At 44.8% G+C, this 14,299-nt stretch overlaps 1 protein-coding gene across 1 annotated transcript in view; it reads left to right on the top strand.

The window, feature by feature from the left end:
* Positions 1-14,299, top strand: part of STAG3 (STAG3 cohesin complex component) — a 1,294,449-nt gene that overhangs the window by 584,572 nt on the left and 695,578 nt on the right. Inside the window, exons 13-14 of the mRNA XM_086945989.1 lie at positions 9,120-9,199; positions 9,956-10,063. Of these exons, the coding sequence (XP_086802115.1) occupies positions 9,120-9,199; positions 9,956-10,063 (188 nt within the window). The remainder of the gene's footprint in view (positions 1-9,119; positions 9,200-9,955; positions 10,064-14,299) is intronic.

A 14,299-nucleotide genomic window follows, 5' to 3' on the forward strand; every position in this document is an offset into this window, starting at 1 on the left:
AATGGGAAACATTTTCTAAAGCAGCATATATTCATGTATGTTCATTTAAGGGACACAGCTGCTTTTAAAAATGTTTCATGTTTGAGAATGCAAATTGTATGGTAGTTTGCTGTCCCACGCAGGTCAAGTACAGAATTTATAGCCAATCACAGAGGGTCACAAATAACAATCTGCCTATTTAAAATACATATGGCAGGTCACTTTGCAACCTCCTGCGAATAGCAAATTTGCGATGTAACCAGTTCGTACATAGGACACATAGCAAATGAGATCCTTGTTCATAAACCAGTTGGTGTGCGGTTTGCACATTCCTGGTTTACAAACATTCATAGTACATCAATTACTTGAACCAAAACCAAAGACCAATTTACCTCTGTAATCTTTAGGTTAATTAGGAAGGTGTATCATACCATGGCAATAAAAGGACTCGGAGTGGTCCTGCAAATCCTGAGGGTGAAATATAGAGGTTTATCTATCAGAGGCTGAGATCCCGTTATGTTGTGGTTGGTCAAAGAAAAAGTAGGCTCTTTCGAGATGGGAAAGATTTATAAAAAAAAATTTAATTTAAGAAGTTGTATATCGCGCAGGCCTGACCCGAGGGTATAGGAGCGGTTTACAACAGATACAATGCAGAGATTCACAACAAACAAATAAAAGCAAGAACACATTAACATTGCAGGACGCTGTATGGGGGTTCGTAGTCTTGAGGACAAGGAGTCTGAGCAGTGCGAGGTGTCGGTTTCCCGACTCCCATTGATCCTATCAACTCCCTAGGGAGCGGTCGAGGAACATTATTATGAGGTGGCTTGTGAATTTTACAAAAGAGGGAATGGTTATGATGTGAGGAGGAATATAGTTTCAGATTTTAGGTGCGCTTCCGGCGAAGGATCGTGCCTCAGTTTTTTGTTTTCTATTTTTGGGCGGGATGAGTACGAGGGAGTTTGAGCTTCTGAGGTTCCTGGCCTGACCGTTTTTTTTTGTTTTGTTTGGCCGCCAAATATTCAGGTTTGCTGGTATGTAGGGCTTTGAGTGAGGCAGGCTGTTCTGAAGTTAATCCGCATTTCGACTGGGAGCCACTTAAGATCTCTGAGTGCGGGGGAAATATGGTCGAAATTCTTGATTCTTGTGACCATTCTGGCTGCCGCAATCGGAGTTGTTTTGATGGGAGCCAGATTTGATTTTGCTATTCCTTAGAGGACTGCGTTCCCATAATCCAGTCTTGACAGCACCAGTGTTTGAGTGGCCTGTTTAAAAGCGCTGGGCGGAATGAAGGGTTTTATTTTCTTCAGTAGTTTTAGGTTAAGGAAAGCACTCTTGGCCGAATCCTTGATGAGTCTATTCATGTTCAGTTTCGGGTCAAGCGTGATACCTAGTGATTTACCGGAGTCGGCCAGGGACAGATTCCTGTTGAGCACATCGACCTCCTTTAGCCATTCAGCAATTTGGGGGTTCCTTTGTTCACGATGAGGAGTATCTCTGTTTTGTCCGGGTTTAGTTTGTGATTACATGACAGCCAGTGTTGGACATCTCTCAGTGTGTCAATGAGTCTTTGAATGTCTCTGAAGGAGGTGGTTTCCGAATATATCTGGGTATCCTCAGCATACAGATGGAATGGGATGTTGGCTGTTTTGAGTAGTTTGGTGAGAAGTTGAGTTTGACTTTCCTCTGGGAGTAGGAGAACACATTTGGTGGAGGTGCAGGAGTAGGAGGTGACTCGGGGGAGGCGGAAGGAGCAGGTTTAGGTCGAAGTGGTGATAGTTTTTTTACCTAGGTGAGGTCGGTAATCTGTCTGTGTGAGTTGTCATGAAGGGTCGAGACAAGTGAAAGAGAGCGAATCAGAGTGTGGGGAAAAGGGAGTCGAAAGCCTCTAGGTTCTCGTTACTAGCCTGAATCAGGACAGTGTTGTTAGTGTAGGTGGCCACAGACGTATTCTCACTCTTTGACGAGCGATTAGGGAGCAAGGTTGTTAGTTTGCAGCCTTGTGAGGTAGTTGTGGTTTTAAAGATGTAGAGTTGTGATGTGAAGTGGTGTTCCAGTCCTCTGGTCTTTCAGTGTGAAAGATTAAGTCCATCTTAATCGGACCTTTGGAGGGGCAGTGATATGTGTCCGTAAATAGAATTTCATTGTGCTGTCTAATCAGTCTCTGCTTGAGATTTAGATGAATTAGAAAGTCACAGAAAAGCAAAATTCCATATCAGAGTATGGAAAATCAATCTGCTTTTAGACAGAGTTCTTTGAGTGAAAAAGTGCTTGGTTATTTGTGTCTTTTACACCATTTTGTTCCTAGGGAATTGAACAAAAAATAACAATTATAAAGTGCAAGTGCACTTGAATGTGACTGTCTGCCTGCAGTAATGCCAACTTGCTTGATTTTGGCATTCCAAATCCTTATCCTTTTCAGTGCTACTAGGAAAGTGTAGCTTTCAGTTTTTCAACACCACCCCTGAAATTCTTTGATCATTCCAAATGAGTGGGAAACCTACTCCAAAAATTACAGCAATCCAATGCGAGAACATTTCGGACATTCTTTGGAACCCCTCTGGGAAGCAGGCCCCTGCTCCTTTAAAGACATAGCTACTTCTCTCTCCTCATACTGGTGCGCTCTGTGTCTACATATCTCCAAAAGAAGGGCTCCTCCGTTTTTGGGATAGCAGGAGGCCTAACAGCTGAATCAGCAGTTGGTGGCAGTTTTAGATTGCTTTCCAGTCGTTGCATATGGCTTAGCTGAAAATAAGCTGTGCAATGTGTGGGGTTGTCTTCTTCAAGACTGTAGATCAGTGCTCTTCATCTACTGACATCCCTCTGTGCCAAAGACCATTGAGGACTAAGGCTCTAATTTAGTTTGGTATATGTGGACCATCTGTACAAAAGTGCACACACTTCACTCAAATTGTGCATCAGGGCCTAAGTAAGCTCTTCTTCTTTAATCATATTCAAAAACCTGTTTAGTACGGTCTACCAGAACACACACTTGCAGTGAAAAAGGTATTCAAATTAAAGTCCTGTACATGGCAGCTTGCCCTGCAGAAATATTATCATGCTATCACACCAGTTTGTATCTAATAGAGAAGTCTAGCCGCAGATTCCTTAACTTAGAATATCCCCAGGCGTCAGGCTGGTCCCGGTAAACTTTCCGCAGCAGCACCTCTGCGCGCCCGGGGTGTGGAGGGGGTACGACTCCACCCTGAAGTCTTCCACGGACATGTCAGCGGAGCCATATATGCCCCTCCCGACACGCTCTGCAGTTTTCTCCTTCTGCGTCCCAATGTGGACGCTGGAAAACCAGCAGTTCCTTGGCCTGGTTTTTAGGCCTTTTCAACGCCTTTGGTGTCCCTGGAATAGTGTGTAATGCCTTCGGGTTTTATGGCTTGTGAAGCCTGTGTGCGTCATATGTCTGACACTGACCCTCACCTCATCTGTATGTGGTGCCTGGGCGTGCACCACGACTCCAAAGAGTGCAACGCCTGTCCGAGGATGAAGCCCAAGTCCCAGAGAGCGCGCCGTATGAAACTGCTGGCCGCACAGCTGTCCGGTCCTCCACCTTCGCATTGCCGCTCTCCCTCTCCGGATTTGGCTCGTTCCAGAGGTTGTTCCCGCGAACGTCGCTCGAAGGCAGGTAAGCGCAAGCACAAGCGGCAAGCACAGAGGTCTTCCTCCCATTTGCGTACTGCTGGCGTCTGCTCCTCTCACTCTATGCCAGGTAAGGGAGCCCGGCAGCAGTTTCCTCCATACCCTTCCTTTCCCGGGTTGGTGCAACGCATGCCCAAATGGAGGTTTATTCTATGGCACCCCAGTCGTACTTTGGGTCCCCACCTGTCTCCGGAGCGCCTTCGGGTCCCAAATAGGTGGAGGGCACTCATGTCGGGTGCTAACCGGCGGATTCTTCCTCGGCGCCGGCTCCGGTTCTGGAGACGATACGATGCTAACGGGACACGGGCCAGTGGGTCCTCCAAGTTGCCCGTCCATCCCACCTTGTCAGTCTTCGCATACCCTGAGTGGCATCCTGCACTGACGTCTGAGGCAGCGCAGGCCCCGACGCCCAGCTCGACGTCCGGTCTGACCAAACGTGCACCTATTGCTTTGGTATCGACTTTGGACGGCGTCCAGGTCGAATCCCCAGCGGAGGTCGTCGACGTCCAGACGACTCCATCCCTCCGTCCATTGACACCGGTGCCGACCTAAGCTTCCACAAGAGTTTGCTGCCACCCTGACTCCTCAGCCGTTGCTGCGACCTCCACACGGTGTCAGTCGACGCCTCTTTCTTGTCAAGAAGTTGACTCTTCTCTGGTTTTTCCCGGGTCGGGGCCCATGGTGCAAGTGCCTTGTGTTGCCTGGCCTTCGGGTCAGTCTCCGGCTTCTCCACTTTTGTTGTCAAGTGGACGGCTTAGTCTCCAACCGTCTCCTACCGACTGTTTATTATCGCCTAACCGGATGGCAACTGAAGCTGGTGCTGCTTACGCTCGTGCCATTCACAGGGCAGCTGCTATTCTTTGTTCTCAACCTCCTGTGATCCCTCTAATTTCTGATCCTTTACTGGATTTGCTCCATATGGAGCCTATTGATGTGGAGTCTTTGCTGCTATTTGGCGGCTCTTTATTTAACATTTTGCGTGGTTAATGGGCAAGGCCCTCTTCTGGTGACCCTGTTGATCGGCTTTTGCTCGTAAGCTCCGTCCTGCTCCGGGTGATCCACTCTGCCTGTCGAGTCACCCTATGGCTCAGGGACTTGTGGTTCAGGCGCCCTTTGCCTTAGTCGTCATCTGCCTTGCCATTATTGCCTCCCACTAGGGAGTCTAGCTGGCTGGACGCGTTTGCTCACCAGCTTTTTGCTTCTACCAGTGCTGGTGTCCGTGCTTTAAATTAGGCGTGTGTTCGCGCGTGCATCCTCGACCCTAGTGCTTCATTTTCTACAGTCCCTTGTCTAGATATGTTGTTGATTTTAGTCATTAAAAAAGCATAGTCACCGGTTTTCTAACCTGCATTTTTAGAACCAATGTCAGAGATGTATGTGCATATTCTTTATTCTTTGAGAGGGAGACAACTTTTTGTTCGATTTAAACATTGTAAATGACCATTAAACTAGTATATGAAAACACTGCTTGATGTGTACTCCAAAACATTTGCTGAACATCTTGCATTTAGATAATTGGACTAATTTAACTGGCCTCTTCCCCTTAGCTAAATCTGGTTTCAGAACAGTAAAACCCACTTTAAAGAATGGTAGAATCTTGTGTTTTTTTGCATTGTGGCTGTTGTGGCTTAATAGAAACCTGCTCTGTTGCTGTTCGTTTACCACACACCATTTGATAGGGTAAACTGAAGCATCTCTTCGGCAGAATTGGAATCCGGGATCTCACTAAGAATCTATCTTTAGTCCGACTTCAGTGCTTTACAGACAAGAGAACGAAAAATTAAAATACTGGGGCCTGAGAGACCTTTCCAACCCACTTTGTGCAGGCAAGAGAATTCAGCAAGCTAAGAATTCAATGTGGCAGAACTAAAATGTACACAATTAGGTTAGGTGTACTTAACTGCCGGGGGAACTGGTGTCTTTAATTCATTGCATATAATACTGGTATACCCTTATTGAATTTAGCTAAAGAACAGGAACTAGGCATCAGTGGATAACCAATACGTGAAACAAAGAAATCCGGTAGATAGCTTGTAAGCATTGTGAGTAAGTGCCATCTTTCTTGCATTGTTATGCCCCCACTTTTTGCTGAACTGCTGATGTGCTTTGACTGAGTGTGCTATGGGCTCCTGCCAACCAGGTGCCCAGGGCCTGTGTTCCTTCCCTAAAGCTGTGTTGAAACAAAACCCAATTGGGATTTCTGGCCACCTGTCAGCCCCTAGTAAATGGTACCCTAGGTACCCAGTGCATGGTGACCAGAGAAGACCTCTAAGGGCTGCAGCACTTATTGTGCCACCCTTAGGGGCCCTGTACCCGGACACCCACACACTGCCTTTGTGGGCTGATTGTTAAGTACAGAACTAAACAGAGAGTCGACGAGGCACACATCCCTGTGTGCCATGGTCACAACCCCACTTCCCTGGCATACATCAGTCACCCCTCTAGCTGGGTGCCTTATGCCAGTGGTGTGGGCACAGGTGCATGAGCCCTGTGCCCCTACAGTACCCAGGGCCATTCCTGGTCACTGTAAGTGCAGTGATGCCATTAAGCGTATATGGGGCTGGGAGGTTGTCATTACGAATCCCACAGCACCATAAGACTGACAAGTTTGATATCAAATATATCAAACTTCTCAGCACACTAAACCCACACTGATGCCAGTGTGGGATTTAATGTAAAATGCACCACAGAGGGCATCTCAGAGATTCCCTTAGAAACCTAACCTACAAACCCACGTCTGGTCTTAGAGATGCCCCCTGAAACCTAACCTACAATCCACATCTGGTCTGAGTGGCTGCCGAGGCTGCCACGCAGCAGACATGTTGCTGGAGCCCTGGGTGGAGACCCCCCGCTCTCCTGGGCCTGCAACAATGCACATCCTGGGTTAGGTGCTAGGTCTCCTCCCCCAGGATGGGCAAGGGGAAGCTTCAAAGGCATGCTGCCTTTGTGAGCTTCTCCAGGCCTCTTGCTGTACTCAGCAACTGGCCCCCACCAGTTCTAACCCCCACTCTGGCGGGAAGACTGGCGGGAAACCCTACGTCAGGAAGGGGGTGTGCCAGCCAGTGCCAACCCCACTCCTCAGGTGGGAGAAGCGAGGTGAAGCACGACCCCGGGCTCCGGCCATCTTGAAGATGGGGAGCCCTGCCCAATCACAGCTAGGCTCCTGCCCCCCTCCCACAGGAGAGGAGCAGGCTAGGGGGTGTACCCATCCCAGGACAGGGACCTATTAGTCCCTGCCCTACCGGTAACGCCCCTAAACTTAGCATTTAGGGGCACCCTGAACCTTCCTCAGATCCCGATAAGAAAAGAAGAAAGAAGATCACAAAGAAGAAGACCTGCCGTGCAGCTGCTAACAGGACAACACCAACTGATTTGGTCCTAGCCCTACCGGCATGTCGATCCTGGAACCTGCTCCTGCTTAATCCCGGCGGCTCCCGCGGAGAGCAACCTTGGTAAACCCTGAGGACCTGCCGCCGTGACTCTCTGAAAGACTGGTACTCCCCTAAGCAGAGGCTCTGCTTCAAAAACCATACACCTGGTGCCAGCTAGGAACCGCAAATCCAGCCCACTCTGCACACGCCGAGCCCGGCCTGTGCCCGAGTGATCCAAACCCACAAGGACGTCCCGCCGCCGAAGTCTGGTGCCCAAATACTCCTCTACGAACCAGATGACACCTGCAGCCTCAGAACCAGGGACCCCCTCCAACCAGGACCAGCTGAGAGTAAGATTTCCCAACACCAAAAGACACCGCTGCACCCGGCGCCCTGCAGCTCCATGTGCCTTCCTTTGGGGTACCTACCTCTTCTCCAAGATCCCAACGTACCTCTCGAAGTGGTGGTCGCACCTGAAGAATCACCGACCCCAAGTCTGCAGCCTTTGTTCCTTTTTTTCCTTTCCCATTGAATAACATTGAGCGCCTGACGGCTCAAAAGCACCCTGCACCCAGCCACCCGAGTGCCGCTGGAAGTGCAACTACTAGCCTACTCTATTTCCCCATTTGCCCTGAGTAAGTGAAGGAGCTCAGGTCTTACATCTGTGTGGCCTGCTTGCTTGCAGCCACCAACCGAGGCCCCCTACCCTCCATTGGATTGCATTGAGCCTTCTCTCTTTGCACCCGAATATCCTGTGCCGCTGAGGGTGTAACTACTGTACCTTTCCGACCCTGGGAGACCCCTGAGTCTATGCCCAGAAAATTAACTTCACCAGTCGAGTACTCACCTGGAAACCGATAACTCAATTATCTGCCATAGGATAACACTGACTGGTTTGACTCAAAATCTTTTAAGTGTAAAGTTTTGAAACTCTAAAATATTCCTATAAAATCAGCCGAGTAACGAATTTCGAATTACTCACCTGGAATCAGGAGAGGAGTCAGTACTGTACCTTTCAGCCCAGTACTGAACTGAAAAAGTAATTTTAACTGTACTTACCCATAACCTGAATTTTCTCCTATAGGAAACCATTGACTGTTTTTCTCTGAAATTTCTTAAAAGTGTCTACTTTTGAAAATGACAAATATTCCTTAAAAATCGTACCTACTACTGAAACATAATTACTTACCTGTCTTAGGTAGAGACCCCGGTACTGAACCTAGGAGTCCTGTCCTGGATTACAAAAGTAACGAAAACCTACTTTACCTGTGACTTGAATTTTCTTCCATAGGATAACATTGCCAGTTTTACACTGAAAAGTTTCAAAGTGTCGACTTTTAAAATACCTTTATATTCTTTAAAAATCACTGCAATAACCAAAACGTTTTACCTAAACTGTTTTCAGCTTAGACCCAGGGCTGAATCTAGGATCCACTCCTGGAGTTACAAAAGTAATCTATACAGTAATCAGCTGCATTTATGTAGAAAATCCCATTGAGCTCAATGGTAAATTGTGTTTGGAATTGTGTTGCCTATTGCAACCACTGTACCTATTGTGCTTACAAAGTATATTGCCTTTCTGCAAAGTAACTACCTGAGATTCCTCCTATTGAGAAAAGTATTTTGATCCCTGTTAGTTCTAAAAAATAAATTGACTATAACTTTTGATATAAAAACAATTGGCCTGGAGTTCAGTTCTTGAGTATGTGAAACCTTTTGCTGACTGAGTGTGTACAACAAATGCTTTTTACACTGTCCTCTGGTACTGCCTTACTGCTCAACCAAGCTACCATCTTAGAGAGTAAGGTCACACCTGACTTTAACCTCTGTTATACCTCTGTACACACTGTACCATACTTTGGTCCAGTATATATAGAGCCACTTTCTCACAAGCATGTGTTGAACTTTAATATTAAGCTTTTAGACACATTTTTAAATATTCAGGTGATTTCCCAGGCTGATCTTGAATCCTAAAAGTTTCCAGTGAGCTTTTGGATTTCTTTCATATTGGAGCGATATCTGGCATTGGACGAGAAAAGTGACTTGGTGCTTGTGAGTGGTGATTCTCCCTTTTGAACGTGATTTGTTGCTATTTTTACTTTCTGCTCTCATTTGCAGAACAGAATGGTATCCATGGTACTGGATAAGGAGGATGATGTTTCTGTGGAAGCTGTCAAACTGCTGACTCTCATCTTGCAGTGAGTAAAACATGCGCTTATGTCTTCATGATCAACACATTCCCTTGACTGGTGAAGAGCCTGTGGGGCTGTTAACTTGCCATTCTTGACAATTCGGTCATGTTGATATAGTAAAACATAATGGTTCAGCTAATCAAATTCGTATCTGTAGTACACAATGTAGACTGTTTGCTGACAATTATAATATGCTTATCATTGACCATTTCTCTCAACCCTCCTGCTCATTTTTCCAAATTCTCGTTGCCTGTGAGTATTGTTGCATAGATTGGGCAAAACACATTCTACAGACAGCTTGGAATTATTTTTAGCTGTTTTGTCTCTCCTCTCCAAAAACCTAAACTCTGACGAACCTCAATTGCCAAGTTCTAAAACGACTCTTCATACCACCTAGTCATTGACTCCTATTTTCTGACTGTCATAATAGCATAGGCTGAACAGTGTCAGTGGTGCAAATAGTGCCATTTTGTTCTATTCGGAAACCCACTCAGTGCCATACTCTGCTTTCTACGCGCCACTGCTGTATATACATGTTTGCAGGATGCCAGGCAGTGCTAAATATTGTTTTGATCATGAGGTTTTAATGCTATAGCTTAATATTCCCTTAAGGATTTTCTCCAGTGACTTGCTAATAATGTCCACCAGGGGATCTACTGCTACCCTCTGTCCATCACCTCCAGAATGACGTATAGTACCAGTATACTTACCCCTCTAATCCTTGCTTGGAAGGCCACCTATTCATATTTGTTTGTCTTGCAGGAATATGGAGGATGTACTCACGAGTGAGGACTGTGAGAATGTATACCCTCTTGTTTTTGCATCAAGTCGGTCAGTGGCATCAGCAGCCGGGGAATTTCTTTTTAAAAAGTAAGTGCACAACAAAGCCATAGTCTAGATGTAATAGGTTGTTGAGGGTGTGTGAGGCCACTCAAGTGCTCCACTTCCTGGAGGGCAGCTTTAGTATTTATTTACTCAAATAGGTTTTCAGGAAAGAAGCAACACTCCTGGAAGAAAGACTGTTTGTTATTAGTATACACTGGCTACCCCTACCAACGTGTGGGATCCTGAAAACCTTTTACTAAGAAAATAACATATAACATTGCTTGTTGCTGATTATTTTTTTAAATATGCTTGAAAGACAAAAAAACTCAACAGTTTGGCTTACGAAAGCAATGATTTCCCTCTTTAAGGGAGAAGCATATCATACCATCTTCCATAGTAATAAAAAATAGCAAGAGGTTTGTTGTTTCAGTGTACTATGCACATTGTTTCATTTTAAAGTGCATGTTTCTGACTCCTAGGAGGAAGTTAACATACTACTTCAAAAAAACAGACTGTCCCCTCATTCAAAAAGGAACAACTTATTCTGGTTGTACAGAAGATAATGAACTAAGTGCCAGCAACAGTCTCAAGACAGTACAACAGTGGCTAACAAAAGAAGAAATCGGGGTCTTTGCTATCCACAGTATTTACTGCCAGATCCATGAGTGTCAGGGGAGAGGGGGGGATGGTTGGCTTGTCATTGATCTTCCAAGCTCACACTTCTTTATTCAGTCATTCAAAAATTGTGCACGTTTTTAAGTTTCACCATAGGCCAATCACAGTTCCAGTGCAAGGCTTTACCATTTGGCCTGCTGGTAGTCCCCACAGCATACACCAAATACAAGATGACCCAATTGAGGAAAAGTTGTTGTATAGAGTTTTAGGGCCCTAGTGTAATTTTCCCATGTCATGCCCTTATATAGGTATAAAATACCCTAACCTTATATAGGCATAGAAATCATAACCATATTAAGACATAGCTTAAGTAGTCCTAATACGGCTTGGCTACTTCCACTAGTTCCGAAAATCTACAAAGATTTCTTGGAAAGACCCGCCTTCGGCACTCAGGGACTTCTCCCTGCATGAATATTGATTTATCCAAGAACTCATGGAGTTTTCAATGAACTAAGTCTTCGATGACATTATTATATCCAACCTTACGTCAAACTCTGCACCTTCAAGGTATAAATATGCCCACACTGGCCCAAACAGACACACTGTGGTGTGGAGCAGTTCGACTATCTACTTGCCCGACGCCCTGCTACAGCAAGTGCCGAAGGAAGCCGACCCTCCAGCAGGCGCACTGAGAGAGATGCTGTCTTTTCTCTTGCCGAGAAATCCAGCTCCAGTGTTTCAAAGCTACCCTTGCGGGTTGTTGGGAAATCGAGTCCTGAGAGAGAGATACAAGACCTCCTTCATTCTGAAACCAAGGTACGGAGCTGATTAGACCCTTAGAGAATTTTTGGATTAAACTCTTGGCAAAAGAATACTGAAACTACAATACACCTCAATTACTTCTTCCCTCGTACTAAACCTAGTTTAGGTACACCGGGGTAGGCGTATTTTAGAAGCACCAGTTGAGTACTTTAGGCTTTATTTATTGATGTATGTATTATATGTATTTTATGGCTTAGAAACCATATCATGCTTTTACAGTATTATTTTATAATACTCTTCGTACTGTACTCATTGTACTTTGCAACCAGTATTACGATTGTAGCAGTTCATTTCCTCTGCATGAGAAAGAAGACTGTTCAATAAATACCTTTTTAATGAAAACGCCCGTCTCTCTATTTCTCTGCTCCTCTGGTGAAACGAAGCATGCACGATTGACTGAGTGAAAAACCTATCTATTGTTTCTGCGACTCTAGAGATAGATTTCCTATTCTTGGTAAACAAAGTTGTCATGTGTATGCGTTTATCAGAAACTAATCCCTTGTGTATTCAAGAAAGTTTCTAGTGATGTCTGAGCTAGCTGGCACACACAATTAAGTCTAGTATATTCGCTAGAGACCTAGTCGACTTCAGTTCTACGTCAAATCTAAAGGATATACTATTCCAATGCACAGAGCCTATTGGGAATATAGGAACTACACTACATGGCGCCCAACGTTTGGTAAGGCGATAATTTAACGCTAGATACTAGAGTCACTCAGTCATGCTTTTCACACAGACCCATTTTTCCCGTAAAATACTCCAATAGACGTCTTGAGTGGGTTAAAGGATAAAATATCCGTCATAACTGAGTAGGACGAAAAATCTTATGTATTGGTTTTTGGTTTGTTCAACGTTGAAGGATACAGTGTTCCAAAATATTGTACACCTAATCTTTTTTTCCTTGAAACTTACTCTGCAAACTTTCGGTCAACAAAATGAGAGTGACGACGAAAGGGAAAGAGCTGCACTAGCAGCTCAGGCAGTTTTAGACGACACAAATCTCCAAGAAAATAACCCGGATGCTATTCTTATTCCAGTGAATATAAGGAAAACAAGAACTATAAAACTTTTAGAAAAAGGAGTATCATCGAGAGGTGGTAAAGTAATCTTTGCAATAGAGGCACATAAATATCGGCAGACAGAGGTATTCTATTCATGGATTCGGTTTCCTGCAGCAAATCCAGTAACACACGAGTTTCACTACTACAAAGTAGAGGAACCTCCAGCGGAATAAGTTTCTTTCGAGGATGTTGAAATTCTACTAACTTAACAAGAGCATTAGCTCTGGTTTAATGGCGCCCTACAACATCAAAATCACATTACCTGGCTCGGTCCACTAGGTAGACCAGGAGCACAACATGGCCGGTACTAGCCAGCTATACACCATATCCTGACATTGACCGAATGACAGGTCCAGAACTATTAGCTCAGCTATAACAATTAATTAAAATACATAGACAATTGGTTCAATGTGTCATGCGGACTTTAACAGTCCAACCTACTATAAGGATTCCGCAGCACACCCTTCATCAGGGGACACAAACAAAATTACACCACAGACTGTACAGTCAGTCATTGGTAATCTACCCGCAAAACAAGAACAAATTCCGTTCTGGTTAGCCCAAAAAATTACTCTAATAGAGGCAGTATTCCCTGATAGTACACCTCATGAGAAACACAGAATTCTGACAATCTGTTTACCAATGGGGATTGCACCACACGTAGAGGACTGCGACACTTGGGGTACAGTCTTTGCTTCAATCTACACAAGAACACATGGTGTTCCGTCTATGGCGGTAATACCAGACGTACTAAGACAGATTCAAAATTAATATGGTCCAGAACCGGCCTTAAATCTGGGTATGAAATTACTGAAAGATTTCTATCAGATCTTGCTATACTATTAGCTAACATTAAAGGTGAGGCAGCATCCGTGGCGATCCGCCAACAACTAAAAGAAAGACATTACTGAGAAACCGTATGAACTTGCCATAATTATTGGAAAATCCAATGAAGAACTAGGTAGAGATAGTTTGGGTGAGAAACCAGTAAAACCACAACTAACGGAAAATCCTGAAAAAAGTTTTTATTAAAAATGATCTCACTACTCCTAAAAAGAAGTGGGTAAACACCAAACAGACACCTCCTAAAGAGAAGCGTTCCCAGTCCAGAGGAAGGTCTCCTCAACAGGAGCCCTCTGAAAAGAGGTATAATCTTAGAAGTAGGGATAATTTGAGAAAACCTGATATAAATCAAGATACTGATACTCGTTCCTCTCGTACCTTTCAGACTTCCTCGCAGAAATCCGGAGAAGAGGACGATCAGAACAGAAAGAAGAACGCGTGAAGTCCAAAGATGAACAGCACATTCTAGAAAATTAGAAAAGACAATTTCCAAAAAAGAAGGTAGCAAGTCTAAAGATCAGACATGCGGAGGATCTTGAGGAAACAACTCAAAAACGGGTAGTGGGCCCAGACAATGCTAGACAGCGCAGCAGAGGTAACCATAGCTCACAAGATCTTGATGGATCATCTGGAGACAGTGGACTTGTGGACTTGAATGAATGCATTCAAGTGGAAACTGCTGACACTAGGGTTAGTGTACCCCACAAGTTATATGAAGTAACACTCCGGATGAAGGGGGAAATAACTAGGAAAATAAAAGCACTCTTTTCGGAGAAGCTATCTAAGGGTTATGATATTCTTCTAGCTGAACAAGACTGGCGAACTGAATTTGTCAGGGAGTGCCCACATGGCGAAGAGATAATTATGCCAGCCTTCTCAAATCACATTCCAATTCATAAAAATACACCTATGCCAGGAAATGGGATGTAACCCAGGCATT

The sequence above is a fragment of the Lissotriton vulgaris genome, chromosome 12 (genome assembly GCF_964263255.1).
Source record: "Lissotriton vulgaris chromosome 12, aLisVul1.2, whole genome shotgun sequence".
Lineage (NCBI taxonomy): Eukaryota > Metazoa > Chordata > Amphibia > Caudata > Salamandridae > Lissotriton > Lissotriton vulgaris.